General features: G+C 39.0%; 1 protein-coding gene across 1 annotated transcript in view; it reads right to left on the bottom strand.

Moving 5' to 3' along the window:
• Positions 1–27,742, bottom strand: part of LOC112630252 (lipoxygenase homology domain-containing protein 1-like) — a 121,773-nt gene that overhangs the window by 91,087 nt on the left and 2,944 nt on the right. Inside the window, exons 3-6 of the mRNA XM_025394415.1 lie at positions 26,462–26,616; positions 15,434–15,492; positions 15,065–15,109; positions 1,956–2,119 (exon numbers count right to left, since the gene is read on the bottom strand). Of these exons, the coding sequence (XP_025250200.1) occupies positions 1,956–2,119; positions 15,065–15,109; positions 15,434–15,492; positions 26,462–26,616 (423 nt within the window). The remainder of the gene's footprint in view (positions 1–1,955; positions 2,120–15,064; positions 15,110–15,433; positions 15,493–26,461; positions 26,617–27,742) is intronic.

Raw genomic sequence — 27,742 nt, 5'->3', positions numbered from 1 at the left:
AAGTGTTAAAATGGTGCAGCTACTTTGGAAAACAGTTTGGCAGTTTCTCAAAGTGTTAAACATATGATTCAGAAATTCTACTCCTAGGTATATACCCAAGTTTATGTGTGAAATGATACATACATAGTGAAACAATAACATGTTCACACAAAAACTTGTACATAGATGTTCATAGCTGCATTGTTCACAACAGCTGAAAATGAAAACAACTCAAATCTGTATCAACGGATAAATGGATAAATAAAATGTGGTTCATTCATATAATAGGATATTATTTAACCATAAAGAAGAATAAAGCACTGATACATGCTGCAACACTGATTAAGCTTTAAAGCATTCTTTATGCTACGTAAAGAAGTCAGACACAAATACTCCATATTGCATGATTCCACTTATATGAAATGTCTAGAACAGGCAAATGTATAGAGACAGAAAGTAGATTACTAGTTTCCTAAAGCTGGGAGATAGAAAAATGGAGAGTTTCTGCTAATGGGTACTGGCCTTCTTTTTGGAGTGATGAAAATGTTCTAAAATTAGATTGTGGTGATTGTTCAGTACATTCACAGGGTTGTACACTTTATACACTTTAAATGGGTGAATGTTTTTTACCCTGATTTGATCATTATACAATATATGTATGTATTGGAACATCACACTGTACCCCATAAATATATAAAATTATGTACTCAATGTATTGCATTTAAAACGAAACTTTAAAACATAAAAAATTTTAAAATATTAAAAATGGATGAATGTTATGATATGAATGTTAGGGTGAATTACATCACAAAAAAGCACTTTTAACAAAAAGAAATGAAGACAACTTCCATAAGTCCACAGTCATATACTCTAACTTGCACAAAGAAACTGATAAATTTTAATTGAAATTATTAAATATGTTGTATGGCAGAAATAGACAACATGACTTGGGATGTCATAGGGATTTAACAACCATTAAAATTTACCAGTGTTTACTATGTTTTAGGAGGCAATGTGCTATGTAAATCAGATACTTTTACAAAGTAGTTTTTCAAAATGGCTCAAGAGTAATACCATTTCTCAGAGTTTGTCATAGGAAAATAGGTAGCTTTGGTTAAAAAAAAACAAGAAGAAAGCTAAGGTCAAAAGTATGTTTGTTGCAGCATTATTTATAATAGCAAAAACTTAGAAGCCATTTAAATGTCCAACGACACCAAAGTGTTCTATTTGTCCATAGTATATTACTTAGTATCTAATCAATAAAAATTTTAAGTGGGAAGACTTTGTAGCTCCTTTCATAAATGGCCATATTGCATGTAATACAGGGTGCTACAAAATTGCCTATGTAGTGTAATATTAATAGCAAACATTTATTGAGCATTTCAGATACTACACTGAGGATTAATTAATTTAATCCTCATTCTAACCCTTTGAAGTAAAGATTATTGAGGAAAGTGAGGCACAGAAATGTTAAGTAATATGGCCAGGTCACCACGCTTGTAAGTGGCAAAGTCAGCATTTGAATGTTGACCATTTGACTCTTTCGCCCATGTCTTAGTCATTAGGCTGCACCACCATTCCATCATACCATCATGCTCCATCATATGTGTTAGTGTGCTTGTGGAAAACATGTATGGGTATGAACAAGGACTGAGACAGATATTCAAAAATGGAAATACTCAGCTTGATGATAGGATTAGTAGTAAATTATTCCACTCTAATTTTTAAATGTTCTAAAATGCCTTTACTTTTTTGCCTTTATACAAATAAAAAAATGAAGAAGAAACAAAAATCTTATGTCCCAGTTGTTATTACTGTTTCCCAGCTCCCATGGGATAAAACATGCCACATATACCAAGCAAATTTAATGCGAATGCAATACCAAAAGAACAACAAAAAATTACTCTCCATTTCATCTGCGGGGATGTACATCACAATATATCTTAGCAAACAAATTATAGCTATATCATTTCTACCTTGAATATATCTGCAGTGTTAGAGTTAAACAGCTGGTATTTCCCAGATCCCAAAATAATAGGACCTGAACATTTTGTTTCTCCATAGACATAAAGGAACACTGTTGCCGTGGTGCCAGCATTTTCAGGATCCCCAGTGACAATGGTCACCTTCCAGTCTCCATCTGCAAAGAAAAAAGGAAATCAATATAAAAGTATAGAGGAAAAACACATTAATATTAGGAAAATAAAGATTTCTACTTAATTTACTTGGTTATGAATAGTTTGTGAAATCAAGTACGAAAATAATTGCTTATCATGGATTTCGTTCTTGAATGCTAGAATATAAAAAGGTTTTGGAAATATTGTAGCTTAATTACAAAACAAATAGCAGTGGGCTTTTGAGAACAATACATATTTTGGGCAAAACAATGGAATTGGAGGCATTTAGAATTAAGTGTTTAGCTGAAATACTTAGGAGTTTATTTAGGCAAATAACTGTCAAATTTGGGGATGGGAATGAATGACAGGCATCCTGAAAACCTGACGTTAAGGCATCATCTGTCCTAGAAAAGAGTCCTATCAAGCTACACTAGTAACACAGTTTGGTGATCCTAGCAGATAGTGCTAAGGATGTAGAAGACATAAAAACAAGGCAAAAAAATTGCTAACTTTCTTTCTCATGAAAAATTGCTGGAGTACCCTGAGAGCTGGAACAAACCAACAAGTAAGGAAAAAAATGCTGTGCTGGACAAATAGGTCTTGGCAGAAGGAGTTGGGCTTGGGGAGGGAGGATGAAGAAAAGACACGTTTGAAGCAGAGAAAGGCAATGCATCGGGAAAGCATAGGAGATCACTGAGCTTCCTGCTGCAGTGATACTGAGAGCACAGAAAGGCTGAGACAAGCAGAGCATGGCAGGAAACAACTTAAAAAGATCTATGAGTTGTTTTATGATTGGTTTAGTTAGAAAGACAAAATAGGTCTTCATTTTATTATTTTGTGCACTTCTTTGGGAAACTACATCATCAAACCCACAGCAATGAACCCCTCTCACCCCGAGTCCACACCACACAGCCAAGCACAGCAAAGGACAAAGTCCGGCAAGTTAGAACTCTGTGCAGCGCATGCACCTCTACTCATCATAGCTTGTCCCTAGGGTGCAAGGGTAATCTGAAGATGTTGTTACTGTTGTTTTCCAAGGCTCCATAAACCTCCTACCTTGTAAGTAATTTTTATATTTCCAAAATACGATTAAAACCACCACACTCTGCCCACCAAGTTCTCAGCAATTCTTCCGTTAAGATGTGATTTTCTTTTGAAAAGAACAATGCCTCTCCCCACCCGCCACTGTCCGTATATCCATAAACATCATTTGAAGATCTCTAAACAGTTTGATAAAACTTGCATCAAGTAAATTTGGCATAATGTCATCTTTGTTAAGAAAGATGGACCCAGTACCTCAAATGGGCAGCAGAACTCAAAAGGGTGCACTGCTACTTCTACCCTGCAGCCAGCCAGCTTTCAGGATCTACAGTTCATGTGGGAAAATAAGAAACATGCAAATCTAAAACTAAGTCCCATTGAGAATCCTATCATAATTTAATTCTTACAGAAAACCTCACACCTGTGCTTTGATGCATAATTCAAGAAGTGGAAGGATCTCTTTCCTTTTTTGTAGGTCTTCTTTCCTATCTCATCCTTATCTCCTTCCCGGGCCATCTGGACCTGCTGTCTACTACTATCATGATCCCCCCTACTATCATGGGGGCAAGGACAGGAATAAGTTTGCACAGAAGCTTGGATATCTTGTTTACTGAAATAGAGGCAAATAGCAAGGAACCACTGATTCATATAATATGTCTGTGTTCCTCCTTTTTGGAATTAGCATGTCACGATGACACAGGCCTTAAGGGTGGGATAACTAATGAAATATCTTCTACAGTTATTTTTATTCACTTTCAAGTTTTCCTAAGCATGTTTTTCTCTTTGCAATTGGAAAAAAAATAAATTTTATATTTCATGCTTTAAGCATCTAATCACTGAACTTCTCTAAGAATGTTTCACTACCTAAAATACAAAATAGTTGAGAACACTTATAGAAAATAATATTCTGAGTTTATTTTTAAATTAAAGGTTCCACTGCCCTATGAAATAATTTATTTATAACAGGGCTAAAAGTATGTGTACAGTTTTTGTATTGCTTGTATATGTGCCAAAATTACAAGTATTTTCTGTAATTTTCTATTGCAAAACTTTTTTCACCAAAAAAATCAAAAGAATATGCCTTCAGATATTTTATCTATACGTTTCTTTTTTTTCCTTTGCCTTATAGCTACTGTCTATTCAACTCCAAGGACTCATATCAAAAAATGTTGTCATCTGTTAATCCCTTTGGAAAATTACTTCTATTAGAGTTTTCAAAGGAAGAAAGAAAATTCCATGTAATTGAAGTCTAAATATTTATCTTACATTTACCAATGTTTTGAAGGATTTTTTTAAAAGTTCGTTGACTGTGCAATAAGCCATTACTGACAATCTACCTCAGGCTGTGCCCTTTCATTCTCTTTTCCAAGCTTAAATTGGGGGAGATACTATAGCAATGTCTTTCATTTAAATAAACCCTACTGCAGGTAAAAGGAAATTTTCTTGGAAATCACAGCCTTAGGAGGCTTACTTTCTTTTGTGTTAAAAATACTTTTAAAGTAGTTTGGATATACTCTATGATCTCCAAATATTCCATAATAAATTCAGATTTCTTCTCAACAATGAAGTAAAGTCTAACAGGATCTTCCATATTTACACTGAGAAGTATGTGCTCTGCCATTTCCATTCTCATGTAACCAGGTGCAATCAGTATACATAAAACTGACCTAGAGAATTCCAAACTTTAGCCTACAGTTGTTCCTCAGTATCTGTGGAGGATTTGTTCCAGAAATCCCCGTAGATACCAACGCCAATAGATGCTCAAGTCCCTGATATACAGTGGTGTAGTATTTCTGTATAATACACACACATCCTTTTGTATATTTTAAATCATATCTAGATTATTTCTAATACCTAATACTATGTAAATGCAACATAAATAGTTGTTAGAATGTATTGTTTAGGTAACAATAACATGAAAAAAGTCTGTACGTGTTCAGTACAGACACTACCTTCCTTTTTAAAAATATTTTTATCTGCTGTTGGTTGAATCCATGAATGTGGAACATCAAGTGTAATGTAGGCCAACAATTGGAATTAAATTAATATCTGTTGACAAGTTGACTTACAGATATTGTGTCCACATTATGCACAAACATTGTGTTCAACATTCGAGAGACTCTAAGGAACAAGTGAGTTCGATGATCAAATCAAACTCCACACAGTTTATGCATCTTACCTAATACCGAATTTACTAATGATTCACTAGCAGGACGCAGGACAAGCATTCTTCCCTGCAGAGATCATAGCCCAGGGGTTGGCAAACTATGGCCCATGGGCCAAATCTGGCCTGCCACCTGTTTTTGTAATTAAGTTTCATTGGAATGAAGCCATGCTCATTTGTTTATGTATTGTCCATCGATGCCTTCACACTACAACAGCAGAGTTGAGTAGTTGCAACAAAGACCATATGGCCTGAAAAGCCTAACCCAGGCTCATCAGCTGGCAGCATGGGAGAGCTATCTCTTCAGATGTCTGCAATTGCAGCACTAACTAAAGTTGTGTGAGAAGTTCCAAGCAAAAAATCACCTAGCTGAGTCACGTTAACTTGCTGAAAGGTAGAGATAATAACAAATTATTGTTTTAAGCCACTGAGTTTGGGGGTGGTTTTTCACACAGCAATAGATAACTAGAATAGCTGCTGAAAGTATTTCACAGATAAGGACTCTCCATTATCTTTTTACTTATAAAAACATTAGCATTTTTATCAGGATGTCTAGTTATTAGCATGTATGCACAGGGATTTGACTGAGTCACCTCTTTCATGTATCCCAGGTAGAGGAAAAAATTAGACTGCAGACTTGTCATTAACTGTTTCCTTCCCAATGTTTTCTTATCAATTGGAAATGCATTCTCAGGAAAGCATGGCTGAGTTATTTTGGTGAGCAAAGTTGCTACAGCTAGTAAAGTTCAATAGCCCTTCCTTAGATTATAACATTTTTTCTTTACCTTATTCTGTGTATTCTGTTACAGGGGTTACATGCATTTGACTTTGCAGTTCAGAAAATTAACCCTGTTGTTGAATATAGAAACATCTGTGTCTAGACACATTTTCAGTTACTTGGCAACTACCCACTGAATACTCAAAGAAATGCAGAGAGGATGCATGTAAATTAAGCTCTTCCATGCAATTGTTAGTTGGGCATACTGAGGGAAAACACTCTTCACATCTGCTTGCCTTAAGTCAGTGCAATGCAATAAAAAAAAACGATGGGACAGTCTGCTTTGCCTCATTGGACAGCAAACGTGGTCCCCATGACTCTTACATTAACAGAGTAGGACACAGGAAGATTGAATGAAAGCGAAAAAACCCAGCGCGTCTCTGCAGACTGCAGTCTCTCACTTCCCTGACTATAATAATCAAGGGTAGATTGAGACAGCCTAAAAAGACCAAGAGCCCTATGCATGAAATGTTTGTTTGGCTCTTACTCGGTAGAGAAGTTGAGGGTTGTGGCAGGGAAAGACGGAGAAGAACTGCAGGTGACTTGGGGGATAAAACTCAAAAGTTGAACAGATCTACCTCCAAAAAAGTCCTGGAGAGCACCCCAGATTTTAGGTGGTGAGGAAGGGTCAGAATTAATAAAACTTTCTCTATCATTACATCCATGCTGACATAATATTACATATAGGTTGGTATGCCTGTCAAATGTCTAATCTAGCTCTTTTTATAATATTGATGCCCACTGCCCATAACACCCACCTCCAAGTAGCCACTGGACCCCTCTACAGCCTCCCTCTCACATGGTGACCTTCCCTTGTGCCAGCCTTCAGCTATCCTGAAAGGCTCCTTTCTTCCTCCAGGACTTGGACTAAAATCTTTCAGCCAAAATGTCCTCTCTTTCAGCTCTCTCCTCTAACCTGGTGAACATCCTAGCTCAAAGGTCAGCTTCTCTTAAGAAGCATTAACGTGGCCAGGTGCAGCGGCTCACACCTGTAATCCCAGCACTTTGGGAGGCTGAGGTGGGCAGATCACGAGGTCAGGAGTTCGAGACCAGCCTGGCCAATATGGTGAAACTTCATCTCTACTAAAAATACAAATATTAGCCGGGCATGGTGGTGCATGCCTGTAGACCCAGCTACTTGGGAGGCTGAGGCAGGAGAATTGCTTGAACCGGGAGGTGGAGGTTGCAGTGAGCCGAGATCGGGCCACTACACTCCAACCTGGGCAACAGAGTGAGACTCCATCTCCAAAAACGGAAAAAAGAAGCATTGACAAACATTCCTCCCTGTAACCAGAATGAACCACTCTCCCTCTCATGCCTATACTGGACCCTGGCACACTTCAACATTTGGACATGCAAGTAAGTGCCTTGACAGATCAGGACCCTCTCCACCCAGATTGTAAGCCCCTGAAGGGCAGATTTTGGCCTTAAATGTCTCTGTATTCCCAGTGCCTAATACAACATTTGGCACATAACAGCCTTTCAAAAAACGAATGGGTGATTTATGAAACGTTTTGGGATCCGTTAAAATGTATTTTGAAAAGCAAGGCTGCCTGTATGAGGAAGGATATTCAAGATACTATTAAGATTATTTCAGCACAATATATAACTACTTATCAATTAACAAAAACAAGTCCTTCTGATGATGTGTCATTAGTGTCATTTTTCATACAAAGGACAAGGACATTATTATTTGCCTCATAATTGATCTTATTAGAACAAAGATAATCAAAACAAATATTGACCTTGTATGATCCACATTTTCAAGGTCATATAAATATATTTATATGAGATTTAGCAAAGATACTGTAAACAAGACAGATTATTCTAATTTTTATTAATTTTATCTCCAAATAATTCTGTGTATATAAATTCACAAGTCCTTCAAAATACAACCTGATAAGAGGATCATGAGATTTTTTTTTTAATTTTAAGTGCTTTACAAATATTTTTATCCTTTCAAGAGACAAATATCATTAATCCTATTATACATGTAAAGCAATAGAGAAATTCTGTGCTGACTACCACAGGAGTTGGGATAAATTTGACACCGAATTAGAAACAGCTATGCTTCCTAGAATAAAATGGTTTTGAACAGTGCTCAATTTTCTCCACTTTAAGTCCAGAAAACAACCATAAAACATTATCAGAAATGAATCTGTTACCTATTTTATCCTGATATTGGTCTAAGATGAATCTCTTGTTATTCCTGTGATTATTTACCACCGATTATTGTATGATGTCGTAAAGGACACTCCACTTTACAGGGCTAAAGAGAGAACACTAAGAAGAGTGACAGAGTCAGCCAACCAGGTGGGAAGTGCTTGCTGTAGTCCAAACATGTGCACAGTGGGACTACAGCCGCAGCACTTAAGACAGGGATAGGTTCCATTACAAGTGAAACATACAGTTTAAAAGCTAATGTTTATTGGATACATAAGATGTACTAGGCTCTGTTCAAGGTACTTTATGGATATTATTTAATTCTCACAACAATCCCAAGAGTTTCTACTATTACCTACATTTTATAGGAAAGAAACTGAGGCACAATGTATTTTCAAAATGTATTTGAAAGAAATACAGTGATTTCCCAAGCCATGCAGTGAGTAAGTGGTGCAGTCAAGATTCAGAATCTAGTACATCCGATTCCACCTCAAATCTTGACCCTTAACAGGGAGAAAAGTGTGAAAATTAAATATCAAATTCTTTCCAGGTGCCCTAGGTTCCCTGTGATGATTTTCACAGGGAAGCTGATTCTAGCAGCTCAGCCTTGGCATTTCCACCTTGTCCTCATCCCAAATTCCCTTCCATTGTATCCTTGATACTTGCTGCCAAACCTCTTCCATGTCCCATTGCCTCTTTAATCACCCACCTTATCTTGGCTTACATGGAAAACTTGACTTGCCTTCCTTTGACTATAGTCATCCTTCGGTGTTCCAGGGAGATTAGTTCCAGGATGCCCCCTCATATCAAAATCCAAAGATGCTCAAGTCTCTTATAGGAAATGGCCTAGTTGGCCAAGAATAGTAGCTCACATCTGTAATTCCAGTGCTTTGGCAGGCCAACGTGGGAAGATCAAGCCCAGCCTGGGCAACACAGTGAGATCTTGTCTCTACAATTTTTTTTAATTAGCTGGGCGTGGTGGCATATGCCTATAGTCCCAGCTACTCAGGAGGCCGAGGCAGGAGGATCCCGAGGTGAAGAGGTCAAGGCTGCAGTAAGCTATGATCATGCCACTGCACTCTACCCTGGGTGACAGAGCAAGACCCTGTCTCTAAAAAATAAACTAACCAAACAAAAACAACAATAAAATGGCACAATATTTGCATATAACCTATGCACATCCTCCCATATACATTAAATCTTCTCTAGATTACTTATAATACCATATAAATGCTATATAAATAGTATTTTTTAAATGTGTATTACTTTCTGTTGTTATATTGTTATTTTTTATTGTTTGGGTTTTTTCTGGAACTTTTCGATCTATGGTTGATGGAATCCAGGGATGTAGGACCTGCAGGTACGGAGGGCCAACTGCATTTGCTAACAATTCCTGAGTGCTTTGTGTCCCAACATCCTAAGCAATCTACTAGGTTCAAATCTACTTTTCAGACCCACATTACTGTGTGCTGGTCATTAGGAGAGCAATTCATAATCTTCAATATATTTAGAATCCAAGTCTTGACCTATGTATGCAGGTCTATATGAGCCTATCCACTACCAATTCTACTGCTACCATGATCTATTGCCGCATAACAAACTATCCTAAAACTTAATGGTGCAGAACAATGACAATCATTTCGTATGCCATTGAAAGTACAATTTGGGCCAGGCTTAGCAGGGAAGGATTATCTTTGCTCCACATAGTGTCAATTGGGGCAGTTCAGCTGTGGCCAGGAGGATTTGCTTCCAACATGACTCTCTCAATGTGACTGGCAAGGTGGTGCTGGTGGCAAGCACAGCCAGGGGTCAGAGCAATGGCCTTAGTTCCTTTCCATGCAGACTTCTCCATAAGGTCCAGGCTTTTTCACAGGACAGTGGCTGGATTCTAAAGACTAACATTCCCAGGCAGGAGTGGTGTCATCTTTTATGACCTAATAGTGTATAGCAAAACTGTCACATACTATCATTTCTGCTTTACACAGTTAGTCAAGGCAGTTTCAAATGTCTGCCCAGGCTGATTCCACCTTTTGTTGAGTTCAGAAGAACACAGAAAATGCTGCAGTTACAGACGTTTTCAGCAAACAGTTTCCCACACCCTCCTTTCCAGACTTCCCCATCTCCACACCTCTCTGACCACTTTTCCAGCAGAACCACTATTTTCTAGGTCAGCAGTTCTCAACTGTGGGTGATTTTGCCCCTTAGAGACATTTGTTGATGTCTGGAGACATTTTTTTTTTGTCATCACAACTAGGTGCGTGCTATTGCCATCCAGTGGGTGAGTAGAACCCAGGAAAGCTGCTGAATACCCTGATATTTATGACAGTCCCCCACAACAAAACATTATCCAAGCTGAAATGTCAGTAGACCCAAGGTTTAGAAAACTTGCTTCAGACTAACAAGACATACCCTGATTAAGTCTACTTCACCCCAAACCATTCTATGCTTTCTGTGAATTATTTATAAACACAAAGTGGTTGAGGTGTAGGCTGTTGATGGTGATGTTTCTGCATGGCTGTTGGATATCTGAAGATGCTGAGTGAGTATTACTGTTTCAGTGTCAAATCCATTCCATTCCACTGCTATGTTGAGTTACGGTTATTTTGTCTCAAACCAAAAAAAAAAAAAAAGTGTGAGCCAATGTTCTAGAATCAAACAAAAACTAAACACTAGCTATTTAATTTGGGAGCAAATGAAGCTAAACCCAGCCAGGGCATGAGAAACACTGCACTGTCTTCCTGGTTGCTCACTTAACACTTCCTGGCATGCCCATACCAAAGGTTTCAGGCACTAAACAGTAAGTCACAGCATCTGGCCTCTGCTGGGAGAATTCCTCTTGGCTCACCTTCTCTCCTTTTGATTCTAAACTTGTTCACAAGTTGACTTCTCTTTTCCCACTTAGCCCTGCTGGAATTCATTAACCTAGTTTCAGGCTCTGTATGTTGGGACTGACGAGGCAATCTTGAAAATGGTTCCTCTGGCATCTCAGCTTCACAAATTATGCACACTCATCTGAGACACTGATTCCTGAGGCCTGCCCAGGCTCCCTAGTGCCACAGTGTGTCTTCCTGTGGAGGAAATGAGGCTGACACAACAGACAGAAGGCTCCAACACAAGAGGTAGGCTGTTACTCTGTCATTATCCACACCACCACAGGAAATTGTACCCTGAATGATCAGAGTAGAAAGCAATACAAAGCCATCTATAGTTGACTCAGAATGCATGATGATGTGATAGAATATTTTATGTTCTTAATCATGTTTAGCTGAGACTAATCATTAAATTTAATTTTCTTTCTTTGAGCAGACACTATTTGGGAAGTGAGGCCAGCCAAGCATGTATAGGCAATAGAATTGAGAGGAGAGAGAAAATATTTTAATAATCTTTACCACACAAAATCCACCAAATTGTTAATGATACTACAAAGAGTTGGCATTGCCTATAAATAAGTGCTCCAAGAATTTTTAAATCCCTGAAGTCAGAAATCCTTGAGTACATGTAGGAAGCTGAGTCATTAAAATCAAGCAGCTTTGTATAATGGTTAAGAGCTGAGTTCCAAGATCAGTTCTTTCATTTACTAACTGCTTGACTGATGACAAGGTTCTTACACTTCTGAGCCACAGTTTCCTGAGATGGTATTTTATTTATTTAGTTTTTTGAGACAGGGTCTTGCTCTGTTGCCCCAGCTGGAGTGCAGTGGTGCCATCTAGGTTCACTGCAACCTCCAAAACCTAGATTCAAGCAATTCTTCTGCCTCAGCCTCCCGAGTAGCTGGGATTACAGGCATGCACTACCATGCTCAGCTAATTATTGTATTTTTAGTAGAGACTGGGTTTCACCATGTTGGCCAGGCTGGTCTCAAACTCCTGACCTCAAGTGATCCGGCCACCTCAGCCTCCCAAAGTGCTGGGATTACAGGTATGAGCAACTGCACCTGGCCCTGAGATGGTATTTTTAAAGCCATTTCACTATAATACAATGAGATTCTGGATAAATTACACACAAAAAAATTGTTTTTAGTACATTATTCTAATCTCAAGGAAGTACGAAAAATTATCCACTGCATGTTAAAAATAAAAGGGGCCACTAGCTGAAAGTGAGTGGTGAGCACTCAGCAAACAAGAAGGCGAGGACTGCAGGTGTGATGGATGCCAACACTCCAAGCCAGGAGAATGAGTGGCAATGGCCACACGAGGGTGGGAGCTGGACCTGAGACTTCTGAAGTAAGCCAAAGGGGGATACACCCTTAGCGAAAGGTTGGACTCCAAATAAGGGGTAGTAAAAGGAGCTTATCAAAAACCCAACCTGTCCCCACAAAGGTTCTGGTTGAGAAAAGAGTAATATGAAATATAATAACAATAATAATCTCCCCTGACAATTAAAAACATCCTTTCACTCAGATTTTAAACAAGGCTAAAAGCTAAATGTAGCTTAATATGTTAAAAAATAACACAACAAGATAAATCCAAAGACACAGAAGATAAATACTCTCTCACGCACACATTTTTAGTGACTGGGGGCAGGGGGCAGTGAAAATCAGTCCCTCTAAAGCAAGAACAGTACAGTCCCCGAAGTCGAACCACTTGCATTCAAATTCTAAATCTGTTTGTATGACTTTAGGCAAGTTATAAAAACCTCTCTGTCCTTTAGTTTCATCACCTGTGAAGTAGACTAATGATACAACCTACCCCATAGGGTTACTGGAGGATGAAATATATAAATTTTTCTGGAACACTTAGACTACACAGCAAATAATATACGCATTCACTATTAATGTTACCATCACTGCTTCTATTCCACATTGTACCAGGGACCTAGATAGCATATTAGGATAAGAAAAGGTGTTGTAATTCACATATGATATGGTCTTCATAGATCATTCAAATTGTATCTTGAAAAACCTTCTAGAACTACAATTTAAAGTTATTTTTTATTATATAATTAATATAAATTTATTGGAATTAGTGAAGGGGTTTAGCATAGTGGCTGGATATAAGAGCAATATGCCAAAAGCACTGATAACAATGAAGAAACTCAATCCAGCAATGGATACTGAAAATATTCTCTCACAACCAAGTTCAGTCTAACTCAGTTATGTAGTTAGTTTTGCTATGAAGAATGATTTTACCTATATGAATTATAAATATTTAAGATTATAAGGTGTCAAAGTTTAGAAAACATGTCCTAGATGATTGTGGGAATTAATAAAACATGGCTAGGAGTTAGTAATGGTGCACAATTGTACTTAGTGTTAATCACCTCAAAATGAAAGTAAAAATAACTTAGTTGAGTCCTTTTTCCTTTTCTCCTTTAAATTTAAATAGCATTTTTGTCTACTTTCTTCCCCCTGAAGCTACATAGAAAGGCATAAATGACATACATGTGCTTCATATACTTTCAAAATCTAAGACTCATGCTTGCTTTTCAACATTCTTAACCACAATGTAACACTGCCTTAATAGATTAGACTGCTTAACATTTCAAGGTTCTTTCCACACCATAAATTAGCTCATTCACATAACTATGAGATCACTAATGTATTTCCAGAATCATATCCGAAGAAATATTAAAGGTCGCATTATTTAGAATTTAAAAATGAAATAAGACAGAACCATTCACAAACAATGACAGTGTATCATAAACTAACTAAACTCATTAGTCTTTGACTAATCCACTTTTGAACTATAAAAAATATACATTTTAATGAGGCCATAAAATAAGACAACAGAAATAATTAATTACAAGCAAGTATTTTAAAATAGCTTATTTTAATCAAATTTGATGAAGTATATCTAACAAAGTTCTAGGTCAACACATTCCCTGTACATTGCAACTTCATGTTTGACATCACTGAAGTTGATTACATGGCTTACATTATTGGCAAAGGACTTCTGATATTTTCAGCCTTAATTATAACCTTCATTTTAAAACTATTAGCCTTTATTACCCACATATGCCCCACCAAGTTCTGGTATTAATGGATAATTTTTCTACTTAGAATATCATTTCAAGCCTTATTACTTGATGGTTTATTGTAAGACACAGACCTCTTGAGGTCCTTTAAAATTATTAAGAAATTCTGGAACATTAGTAAAATTATGACCATACTAAGAATCTGACACATGAACAGACTTTTCCTTACAAAATAAATAACAAAAACTAAGCTGAAACACAGTTCCTAATATAAATAGATAAGAATGCTAGTTTAAGCTTGAACTGTTTATGTCTCAGCAGCCATCTTCATCATTATAGGACTTCATGAATAAAATAATGTTAGCACTAATCTTTGCCTAGTTTCACACCACTGTAGAAAGTATATCCATTTTTGAAAACATAGAGATATGGTAACCTGGTATGCATATTAGTAAACAGTATTTATCAATTTCATTCAGATCAACTTTAAAAATGTAACATATTAATACTATAATTGCAGATTGATTTGAAGAGGATCTAATAGAAAAATATAATTACAAAAACTTTAAAAGAAAACTAAGAAACCAATATGCAAATAAGTTTTTTAAAAAGTACAATTAAAAGAAGTTAATATAATTTAACCATTCAGAAAATAATTATTTTCCCCATATATTTAAATTATTGAAGAGAAGCATTAAGGAAAAAAGCATTTGGGCCTAAAGTTGCTGTCAGTTTCTTTATAAATCAACTATACTTTAGTGCTTATTCCTGTATTCATTTTAAGTATTTTTCAATCAACAGTTAAACTCAGTAAGAATGTACTATAAAAAATGTGTAATGTTGGTAATCTTGAAACAGAAATGGATTATTTCAGATGATTAAAAGATGAAAAGTGGCAACAACATTTACCATTTGCTTCCTCTTGTATTTTAGGTTGATGATTTATTTGCATTTCTGCAAAAATAAAAGTGAAGTGCAGTTAATAATAGATCTGTCTGATGACATCGTAAGTGGGAAAAGAAGAAACATGAGTTTAACTCTTTAACAGTGGCAAATCCTTATGTTGATTTTTAACTTCAAGTAGGGCATATAACATTTCTAAGACACAGATTTACATATGTTTTTATTTCACTGTGAGGAATACTATAAATCCAACAATAAAAGATAAATGATCAAAGGGGCTGTTCTGAGGAAAACTGGGGAATAGTGTTCCATGATGTCCAGATGTAACAAAATCATCTTGTACTTTCTTCTACCGATGGTTTCAGTAATCCTCACCTTGAAGATAAAGTTCAATTTCTGAATGAATTATGCCCTGAAACATAAAAGGAAGCCATCTGAGAAAAAAGAGAGAGAGAAAGAAAGAGAGAGGAGAAAATAGAGAGAAAATTAATTTCTTATTTTCTCAATTTTAAAATGAGGTTGATTCTGCATTAATTTTGCACACTAAATGTTAACTATAAAATTGCTTTTTATATAGTCAAACACAACCCATCCTATTACATACTCATCATAGCACTAAGAATGGTATCATACCTGTGGCTTGAAGAACAAAATATATACGTTGTTAACCCTGCTAACCACGCACCTCTCCAGGTTTGTCAGTTGTCTATCACTATCACCTGTAAAAGCAAATGGGGCTCCAGCAGAGCACTCCCAGTACCAAGCTGGAGCAAAGGGCAAGGGCGGGTTTCAGATTTTGAGCATGGTACCTGGGCCAGCCTAGAAAACACGGCCTGCACATTGGTTGCAGGGAAACTTGGCACAGAAAAATAGACTCCCTATTTTAATATTTCCTCTATGAGAGTTTCTGTCTTGCTTTCACCTGACTTCCTCTAAAATCTCTTCCTCAGTGTTTGCGAAAAGAATATTACCATTGGCCAAGCGTGGTGTCTCACACCTGTAATCCCAGCACTTTGAGAGGCCAAGGCGGGCGGATCACAAGGTCAGGAAATTGAGACCATCGTGGCTAACATGGTGAAACCCCGTCTACTAAAAATACAAAAAATTAGCCGGGTGTGGTGGTGGACGCCTATAGTCCCAGCTACTCGGGAGGCTGAGGCAGGAGACTAGAAAGAACCTGGGAGGTGGAGCTTGCAGTGAGCTGAGATCACGCCCCTGCACTCCAGCCTGGGCAACAGAGTGAGACTCCATCTCATTAAAATATATATATATATATACACACACACACACATATATACACATATAACCATAAAAGTTCGTGAAATATTATCATGTTGGAAAACGTGCTTCGGGTGAGCTCAGAGCTGATCCTCCGGGCAGCTTCCCCCTAAACCAGGTAAACTTTAGAGTTAGAAGCTCCCTTTTGAAGAAAAGTTCAGAAAACCAGCTTTGCCATTTACTGACTTTGTGATCTTACCCTCCTGAAGCTTACTTTCTTTGACTAAATTACCTGCCTCATAGCAGTGTTGTGAAGCTGAAATGAAAAGTCATGTACAAGCATTTTTTTTGTAGTATTACATAGTATATCAATTTTATTATTGCCCACAAAAAACATGGTTATTGCTATCTCACACACTCACGCATACTCTCATTCCTTCCATCCTTCCATCTATCCATTCAATAGATACTTAGAAAATGCCTTGTGTGTGCAGGCATTTTCCTAAGTGCTGGAGCTACAAGAAAAACAAAAGAGAGAAGAAACCTGACCTGAGGAGCTTCCACTGTAAAACATAAGAAAACAGATATGTAAAGATATAAAATGTAACAAAGTGTGATGAGTGACTTAAATACAGATGTTACAGGAGAAGAAAGAGACTGACCAACTCAATGGCAGGAATGGGGAAGTGCAAAGGAATGAAGAACAAAACAATTCAACAAAGAGGTGATACTTGAGCTGAAGGCTGGACAATAAGTAGGTCACGAAGGGCACTGTAGAGGGAAACAGCAGCACTGGCAAAGGTCCAGAGTCCAATGAGATTCCATGAGGCTGACGCACAGGAGGCTGCTGGACAAGATGGGGTAGGGGCAGGGGTTGTGTGTGGGTTACTCAAGGATCTGACAATCTCACAATCCAATGTGAGTCTGAGCTGTAGGACTGATGCCACCACACTAGCCTTGCAATCAGCAGATAATGGGAAGGTGTGGGGTATAAAGGCGAACTGTGAGCTCACAGTCCTACCCAGCTGTCAGGGTTGCTCATCTCTCCATTTTTCCAGAGCTAAGAGAAATTCCATTTCCTTCTGACCACTTTAGCTCACAGTGTTCTTTCCTCCTCTGGAACCTAATAACACACATACAATATATTTTGCACATTTAGTCAGCCCCTAATTATGCAATCTTACTTTATTAGTTATGTTTTGGCTTATGTATCCCATCTTTCCAGCTACATTGTTATATATGTAGAGTTTACTTTATATGCCTGAATAAAGGCAGTCAGCTTCATGTTTAAAAATACAGACTTCAGGGCCCAGCGCAGTGGCTCGCACCTGTAATCCCAGCACTTTGGGAGGCCGAGGCGAGTGGATCACCTGAGGTCAGGAGTTCAAGACCAGCCTGCCCAATATGGTGAAACCCCATCTCTACTAAAAATACAAAAATTGGCCAGGCGTGGTGGCGCACACCTGTAATCCCAGCTACTCAGGAGGCTGAGGCAGGAGAATCACTTGAACCTGGGAGGCAGAAGTTGCAGTGGGCTGAGATCGCTTCACTGCACTCCAGCCTGGGTGACAGAGCAAGACTCCATCTCAAAAAAAAAAAAAAAAAAAAGAAAAACAAAAGAAAGAAAAAAGAAAACAGATGTTAAATTTCAAGTAGAGTCAGATTGCCTTGTTTCAAAACCTGGCTTCAACATCTACTGCTTGTGCAACCTTGACCCATATTCTTAATCTGTGTAACCCTCAATTTCCTCATTTGTAAATTATGGATAATAATTGTAGCTACACAAAGGACACAGAATTAAACATACATAAATGTACTACAGTATAGTAGTTCCTACTGCATTTTCTGACTGCCGAACACAGTGCCTTGTACACAGTTGGTGTTACAGAAAATATATTTGGGGTGACTGCCAGTCAACCAACAATCACTCTACTTTTCTCAGATGTGCCATAAAACAGTAGGCCTTGCATAGTGAAGGAAGTTTTTGCATTAGGACAAGAAAATTTCCCCAAAGCCAGTGAACAGATGGGAGAATTGGAGCAGTATGGCTTGAGAGGTGCAGTGATGATATTAAAGGAGTGGAATGAAAAGCAAGCAGCAGAAGGTTGCTTGACCAAGAACACAATCCATTCTCTGCAGCCAGCCATCAGCTAAAGAATGCCTAAACCCCTTGGTCACCAGGGAGCTCCCTTTCACTGGCCTAGCTAGGAAACACAAAGACAGGGGCAAAAGTTCTCTTAGTGTTTTAAGATTAGACAACTGTGGAATGTGTTGGGGTGCTCCTGCCTTAAAACATGCAGGGTGTTTTGCTGGGGGAAGATGTATAACAAGGTAAGGAGTAGTACAGATTATATTTAGTCTGAGATATATTTTATATTTGTCACACATTCACATTGAAAATGGCAGAAGAAATATTTGAAGATTCTATGTCTCCACCCCCATCCCAAAAAAATGAACAAGACTCATTCCTGCACCTCATTCTGTCAGGTTCCCACCATCACTACTTGTCACTTTCGCACCAAGGAATGGCGCAAACTGACAAAGAAGAGCACAGAAATCTGCAGCAGCACAAATACATGCTCAGAATAGCAAGAAATGATTAATAGTGGCCTCTTTCAGGAAAAAAAAAATCAGCAAAGTTAAATGATTGCTCACTGCCTCATGATAATTTTTATTATTCCCTTCTCCCTATAAAAATTGTATTTTACATTTCTGTACTTTATCAAAATTTCAACATCTTTTTTATCTATATCATTCATCATCTCCCCTCACCCTTCCCACCCCTGCTTTTCCCAGAAAGGGAAAATAAAACCATTTGTAGACAGGCTGAATTATTTTGAAAATAAATAAATGCATAAATTATTTGTAATGAGACATCTGAGTATGTTACAGAGGGAACTCATGCAAAGATTAGGTGACCTCTAAGGTTTCTTCCAACTTAGGATTCCATTATGTTTTCCATCCATCGTCCTTACCCCCCTCCCTCCTTCCTTCCCTTCCCCATTCCTATCTATAAATATTTGCTAAATCCATACTCGGTACAAGAAACCATACTGGAAAATAAAGAGAAATTTATGAGACCCTACCCTTAAGAAGCATATCATCTGGTATGTGAGACAAATACGTTCACAAACAATGGCAGTGCACTGTTTGGCAAGAATTGCACAAAGGTCTAAGTCAAGTGCTGGAGGAATTTAAAGAGGGTAAGGATGAACACAGTTCTGACTGGCAAGCAGAGAAAGCTTCATGGCATGGATAACATTTTGTCCGGGGCCTTAAGGGATAAGAATTTCAATAAGCAGAAGAAAGAATAAAATGAGCTAAAACAAATGAGGGAAAAGAGTAACAATATCCCTGGAGAATGTCTAGGGACAGAAGCAAAACGTACTCTACTCAGGAGAATTGGAAGAAAAGCCTAGAAAGGTAAATGGCCAAGGCAGGGGGATAATTCATTTTTAATTCACCACACACTAACACCTTCAGCCAGAGCTGGCCTAGGTGTAAAAGTTCTCTTGCCAGCTATACTTACACAGAAGAAGGATGCTGTTCAAACAGGGCTGCCCCTGCTTCTTTTCCTGACCCTCTCCACAAATGATATACTCAGTCCTGTTCTGTATAAGGCTCAGCTCATTATTTACTCACTAATTCACTAATTTAGCACACACTTTCTGAGTACCTATTATGTTCTGTGTATTTGTCCTGTGGACACTGAAGGTCTTCATTACAACCTCCTAAGAACACATGCCTTATGTTTGCTTTTCATGGAATAACCGCCAGAGTTGCCACAAGGCAATTAAGCAAGGAGAATGCTTTGTGAATAATAATGACGGGATGGTAGAGGGGTGATTATCAGCCTTGCTTCCACGTAACAATCTCACGCATGGAGATGCGGCCCTGCTGGTATGTGAGGCTGCAGCGACAGACCAGCAGAAACGCAGCTCTCTGCCAGGCCGTCAAGGTGGAGCCCCCTTGCGGTGTGGTTGGTCAACTAGCCACTTCAGTTTTTCAAGAGTGAGATCCTGAGACAAGTAAACTGCGTTTTGCTTAAAAATCTATACCAGTAGCTGGGCGCGGTGGCTCACGCCTGTAATCCCAGTACTTCGGGAGGCCGAGGCGGGCGGATCACGAGGTCAGGAGATCGAGACCATCCTGGCTAACATGGTGAAACCCCGTCTCTACTAAAAATACAAAAAATTAGCTGGGCGTGGTGGCGGGCGCCTGTAGTCCCAGCTGCTGGGGAGGCTGAGGCAGAAGAATGGCATGAACCCGGGAGGCGGAGCTTGCAGTGAGCCGAGATCGCGCCACCGCACTCCAGCCTGGGCCACAAAGCGAGACTCCGTATCAAAAAAAAAAAAAAAATTCTATGCCACTACGACACGTCCCTTTTTTTTTTTTTTTTTTTAACTTATGCTAATTCTAAGAATCACTCTTTGGCTTTTTGTTGTCATTAACACTTAAAAATGGGTATTAAGTGACAATTTCGTTTATATATGTCTTAGTGAGATTAAGATACAATTAAACCTTTTAAATTTTATGTTCTAATTCCAAATCTGTCTTTTAATATGATTTCCCTTTGGGCTTATAGTGTCTTGATTAATGCATGCATTTTGGTTGAATTTATTACACATGTAAATTTAACCTATTCTATTTCAAAAACAATGATAGGAGCTGAAAGTAAAAATATAAGACATCAGGCCAACCTTGGGGAAAAGTGTACTGAGCTGAAGCAGTAGGATAGACACATAAACACATACCTATAATTTAATGTAGTAAGTGCTGAGTTAATGTCAGATGCCTTGTGAAACGTGTACAGGAAAATGAGTTTCCCAACCTGTGGCTTCAGGAAATATCTCCTGGCAGAGGTGACACATCTTTTGTCAACTCACCAGTAAATATACACATGAAAGCCTACAGGACTCCAGGCACCAGGGAATGGCCAAGAGTTAGGTAAACTCAGATCCAACAGCACCAGCTGAGAACACAGTGAAGGCCCGTGAGGAGCAGAGAAGAACCTGTCTGCCAGGCCCTGGCTGAGCTGTAGGCCTGCTGTGTGCCCAAGGCCAGCTTTTGGCTGCAAAGGTTCCCCTAGAGAGTGATTTCAAGGATGAAAGGAAGGCCTTTAATTTGCCTTGCCCAAGGGCCTGCCTCACCTGCCTGCAGGGGGCCCACAATTGTTTCGGTGGAACAACAGACTCTTTTTTTTCAACAATTAGTAAGAAGGTGCTGAGGACAGTGAAAAGGGTATGGGTCTGGAGTGGAAGTGGCATTCCACCTACCAGAGGTATTCAGGATTTGCTGATAGTCTATTCTATCCATAGTGGAAAGCTTTTAAAGTCTTCTTTTCTTATACTTTGCACAAAGGAGATAATCTCAACCTTTCTCAAAATAAATAAATAAATAAATAAATAAAATTTAAAAAGCCAAGAATCCTGAATAGAAATGAGACGGGAACACTTTAAAGGTGTTAGCTGCAATGTCAACTCTAAGGAATGCTGTGCAGCATCACATCCTTATTCCTCAGGTGAATGTGCCTCAGGGTCACTCCACCTATCTGACCACAATTTGGTTTTGAGAGGACAAAGCTGGTCATGCTGCCTTGCCTTGACAAGTCAAGTTAGATCATTATATTTGTTTATTTGTTTTTGAGACAGAGTTTTTGCTCTTGTTGCCCAGGCTGGAGTGTAATGGTGCACTATGAGCTCACCACCACCTCCACCTCCTGGGTTCAAGCAATTCTCCTGCCTCAGCCTCCTGAGTAGCTGGGATTACAGGCATGCACCACCACGCCTGGCTAATTTTGTATTTTTAGTAGAGACAGGGTTTCTCCATGTTGGTCATTCTTTGTAGTTATTTGCATTTAACTGATTGATTTCTGCATTTATAAGTTCTCCTTCTATTTAGAATTTCCCTAGATATGGCCTTTATTTCAAATAACTTGCTTCTGCAAGCTCGTGTCAATGTCATTTCCCAAACCAGTCAGGAGTTACGGAAGGCAACATTGAGAGGCTTTTGACGCTCCTTGTTTCCAGGCCCTCTCAGGTCAAGCAGGTTATCAAATAAATATTGTGAATGGTATTGTTTCTATTAAAAGATAGATGCTAACTTATTTTTAATAATTTCACATTAAAGTCAAGACTCTCATATACACATGCATACACAATAGTTCAAGTTTGTTAACACAGAAAAATCTGGAGATTCCCTAATTTAATGCTAAACAGTACATTACAGAATCCACTCAAAAAGTATACTGGGTTAAATAGTGTTCCTCCAAAATTCGTGGCCACCTAGAACCTCAGAACATGACCTTGTTTGGAAATAGGATTTTTGCAGACGTAATTAGTAAAGATGAGGCCATACTGGAGTAGCATGGGCCTAGACCAATGATGACAGTGTCTTTACAAAAAGATAAGAAACACAGAGACACAGACACACAAAAGGAAGACAGCCATGTGACAATGGAGCAGAGGCTGGAGTGATGCAGCCGCAAGCCAAGGAAACCCAAGGATGATGAGCACCCAGCAGAAGTGGGGAGGGTGAGGAAGGACTGTTTCCCAGGCCTTCCGAGACAGTGAGGCCCCGATGACACCTGGATCGTGGATCACTGGCCTCCAGGAGCTGCAAAAGGATATATTTCGGTTGTTCAATGCAATCAAGTCTGTGGCAATTTGTTACGGCAGCCACAGGAAGCTAATATAAATACTAAATAAAAATATTTGCATTAATTCATAAAGATAGTTGAATGTCTGCCTTATTCAAATACAAATTTTGTTTGCTGCAAACCTCAAATAGCCAAGCCTGCAGTGTAAATGGTAGAAATTCAGTGATGTATACCCCTATCTATATTAAATGTACAAAAGACAGAAAAATAATACCTTCAGGCATAGAAATAAAATAAAGCCATAAGGACGTGGGTGTTCAATTGAAGAGGGAAAAAGGAAAGGAGGATGCACACACTCGCAGGCAGCCTCTGTGATGCACAGAAGCAGTCTCCTCCCGCGGCTCTGCTTTGTGTCTCACCTAAGCATTTCCCCTGAGCCCACAAAAGGAACAAGCACTTGGTGGTCTTTCTCTCTGCCCTAATTCAGCTGTGCTGTAAATTCTTGTTCTCTGAGGAAGCTCCAAGGAGCATGACCGAGATTTTCTTTCCTTTTCCCTTCTGTGGTGTGCACCTGCGCATTTTGGATGCCTGCACCCCAGAACGAACTAGCTACAATGAACATGTCCAGCATCATACCCTACCCATCTCTCCTGCCAGGACTGTCCAGTCCAGCTCCTGTGTGCACCCGCGGGTCTCCTTTCCCCTCAGAACAACCTTCCAGGCTCCGTGGACACAGACCTTGACCTCATATGCACAGAAAAGGCTCTGGGAGCACAGAAGTAACTATAAGTGGCTTCAGAATGGTCTTTTTCTGCAGTAGAAAGAAACCTGCTGTGCCACAAGTTCTATTCCTGGTGCCACACTCTTCTGCTTCTTTAAGGAGTAAGGAAGTAGGACCTGTCCCATCTCTTTATAGCTACATAGTAGAAAGGAATTATTTTGGCAACTTACTTTCTTTATCAGGGTATTATATGAATGAGCACTAGCCACCATTTATTTAGGACCTACTATGAGCAGGGTATTAAATATTAACATTTAATATTTTATATCTGTTACATTATTTGTGATTGTTCAATATATTTTGTAACTAAAATTCTTTCAGATACAACCCGTTGAAATTATAATAATTAAGGTATCACTTATGTTCCTTCCTTCCAAAGGAGGCCATGGTAGCACAGCACAAACAAGAAGTAAGGTAGTGCAGGGGCCGGGTGCAGTGACTCATGCCTGTAATCCAGCACTTTGGGAGGTTAAGGCAGGCAGATTGCCTGAGGTCAGGAGTTGGAGACCAGCCTGGCCAACATGGTGAAACCCTGTCTCGACTAAAAACACAAAAGTTAGCCAGGCATGGTGGTACACACCTGTAATCCCAGCTACTTGGGAGCATGAGGCAGGAGAATTCCTTCAACCCAGGAGGTGAAGGTTGCAGTGAGCCGAGATTGAGTCACTGCACTCCAGCCTGTTTGACATAGCAAGACTCCATCTCAAAAAAAAAAAAAAAAAGTAAGGTAGCGCAATAAATGATGGGTGACGAAGTGAAATGTATGTGTAGACATGGACAGTGGCAGTGAATGCATCTAAATTATCCACCAGGAGATTTCATATTTAAAAGAAATCAGCTAAATTAATGTGACAAAGTATATCAGAACATAAGATGAAAATCCTGGATGAAGCACACTCTACCTCTTCTGATGCAGGGAATAAAACAGAGCTGCCCCCAGTGCCCCAGAGATGCCTGTGTGCTGTGGGTGGGAGCAGGCTGGGAAATGATACCCAAGTCCTCTTCAGTGCTACGTGTTACTCATCAGATGGGGGTGCCTGTGCTGTGCTAAGTTCTGAGTACACATTGAGAAAAGAGAAAAAATACTTGTAGTTTGGCCAATTAAGTCATACTACAGGCCAAATTGGAATTGGAACTTGAGGATGGATAGGATTATAACGGGGAGAATAGACCAAGGAAAGGTCTTCCTGAGTGAAGACTAGCACTCCAGAGGACAGAAGCAGAGTGGAACAGAACTTGTTTAGGTAATTATAGGGGTCTAATTTCACTAAGATCTTGCAAGAGGACTGCTATAAAAGCAAATTGGAGGGGGAAATATAGAGTCAGATGTTACAAAGCCTCGAATGGAAGTTATGTTTTGCTTTGCTTTTGTGGTAGGCAATGAGGATTACTGAAGGTTTTTAACAGGGGAGTGATGTGATTAAAATATAGCTTTTAGAACATTATTTTCCCCCACAATTTTTCTTGAAACATTTTCAGGCAAAGCGATACAATAAAATATTAAAGAATAAAATTCAAAATAAAAGAAAGGAGAAATGAGAGAAGAAAAGATAAAGTCAGAACGATGCTAGTTAGTACCATAGAAGAGCTAGCTTGGAAGTTGTGGGCAGGTAGGCTGGGAAAGAAAGACACAGAAGACAATTGGGAGACGACGGGGATGAGCTAGTCTTGATGAGCAAGGGCATCAATCAGGGCAGAGGTAGTAGTAAGAGAAAAGAAAGGATGAATTAAGCAGACACTCTGAACAAGGAATTGACTGAATTTAATAACTAAAAGGCAAAAAAGACGAGGGCTACTGTGGATCTCACCGCTTCTGTTCATCCGCAGTCAGCTCCAATCATCTTGGGTGTTTGCAGTTTTTAGCGGCATGCCTTTAGGTCTTTTAGTTGAATTGCCTCATTACTTTTACTTTTTGCTTAGTACTTAAAGTTGCAATTTTCTTGGCTAAATTCAGACCCTTGAATTTCCCCTCTTCCCTATTCTGCCTGCACTTTGTTATCTCATTTCCTGTTGATTATCTATTTGGAAAAAGAGGACAGGGCAGCCCTCGATATTGAAGATTCAAGTTTTCAAAATGGAACCCCAAGTTTCTCATTCCCATGCCCACAACAGATTGGGTTTTAAATCAATTCGTAAGTCTGGGGCCCAGCCTATTCCCTGTGACTGAGAGACCAAGCAACAATAAACATGATTGCCCATCTAGCCGAAGCTAAGCATTTTCTTGAGAAATAGCAGGGCTCAGTAAAGATCCAGAGAACCAGCCTTCTTGGAAAAACAGGTGACACTTTCTTAAGCAAGAAGGTGTGGGATTTCTATGAGGAGATTTGAAGAAGGAAGTATATGTGGGACCTGCGTCTCAAGCCTAGGCAGTACAGGGCCAGGTCAGGAATTTAGAGAGCTGCTTTCAGGACTGACCCTCATGGGGCTCAAGGAAAGTCCAACTTATCCATAATTTAATGTTTGTCTTCCTTACGTTCTGTTCTGAAAGTTCTTCTCTCTAAACTTCTCCACACTTAATTTCCTTATGAAACTGTTGTAACACTGCAATTTTAGTAATGTAAAGAAACCAATAGTTAAGCAAATTTTCTCACTATTTATGTAATAATTTCCAGTATTAAACTTTTAGTCCTTCTGTGACACACAGAACATTGTGGTAATAAGAAATTATAAGATAAGCCTTCCTTACAATGCTTAGCAAAAGATTATTTAAGCAATCAATGAGTTATGCATGATGTGGAATCTGAGTTAAGGAAATAAATCTGTGACCTAAAAGATACACACCACACACACACACACAGCATCATACCTTTGACAGGTGAAGATGGACTTGGATGTGGTGCCGGGCTCTCTGACTACGACTTGTTCACAGTACCAGTACTGTGATTTGTCACTGGCCTCACAGCGCAACAGCACCTTCTGCAGTTTTCCAAGCGACACTGCTGCTACTTGAAATTTATCAATCTGGTGTGGGAGACAGAGAAAAAAAACTCACAGAAATAACTAGAGTCCGAGGCATGGCAAATGCAGGCAATAGTAATAGCCCAATGACTGCCAGAAGCAGCACAATACTTTAAAAGAGATAATGTTACTATAGTTAGCATCAAAAGGGGCAATATGGTAAGAAAAATAAGCAAATTACTTTTTATCTATCAAGAATATATTTCTGGCTGGTTTTTTTGCTTTCACAGTTTTATTTTCTCCATTTGTAGTAGCATCCAGAGTAATAAACAAAGAAATCCCAACACAAAGACTTTTCTCATGTTAGACCCCTACTCGAGAAGCAGTTCATTAGGGCATCAGGTTGACAACCATGCAGCTAATGTACAGCACATTTCCTTTCTATGAGCACTGATATGCTGTGAGACATGTGGGACAAATTTTCTTTCCTTCCTTCCTTCCTCCCCTCCCTCCCTCCCACCTTCAATACATCCTTCCCCTGCACCTTCCTCTGTAGATGAAAATAGAGCACATTCTTGGGTTTGTTGTAAAAGAGCAGCCTGGACTCCTAAATAGAATTAGTTTGTTATATCAAAAATACACTGACATTTCCAGAACAATTCAGGACCTGAAGTCAGTGCTATACTGATTAAAATAAAAAGAACTCCTTCACACATTACTTCCTCGTAGATGGTTGTTGAGAATGACTGTCCTAAAGTTATCTGAGGAAAGGATCATGAATTTAAGTAAGTCTGAAAAATTACCAGAAATGATAGTTGACTGTTAGCTACTGGCACTCTATGGTAAAAAATGTGACTCTAGTATCACTTGTATTGCCTATGTGGGGAGCTGTCTTAACAGCTCCCTGCATTGTTACCAGGTTGAATTTTCGATTTGATATTTGAAGACACACTACCTGGGTCTCAACTATTGGCTCCATGTTGTTGATGGAAACCTCCTGTAGAGTCCAGACCAAAACCATTACTAGTTCAGTAATGACGGTTCTGTAAACCAGGTGATGAGTATTTGTGCATCTTCTCATGTGTGCATGGATCATCTCATTGTCACTATCCTGCATTCTCAGCATGGCTTTACAAGGGACGTTCACGAGGCGCATCACCTATTGTAGCAAATGCAAGTGATGCCCCAT

This window comes from Theropithecus gelada, chromosome 8 (genome assembly GCF_003255815.1).
Source record: "Theropithecus gelada isolate Dixy chromosome 8, Tgel_1.0, whole genome shotgun sequence".
NCBI lineage: Eukaryota > Metazoa > Chordata > Mammalia > Primates > Cercopithecidae > Theropithecus > Theropithecus gelada.
This window is presented reverse-complemented; position numbering and strand designations above follow the sequence as displayed.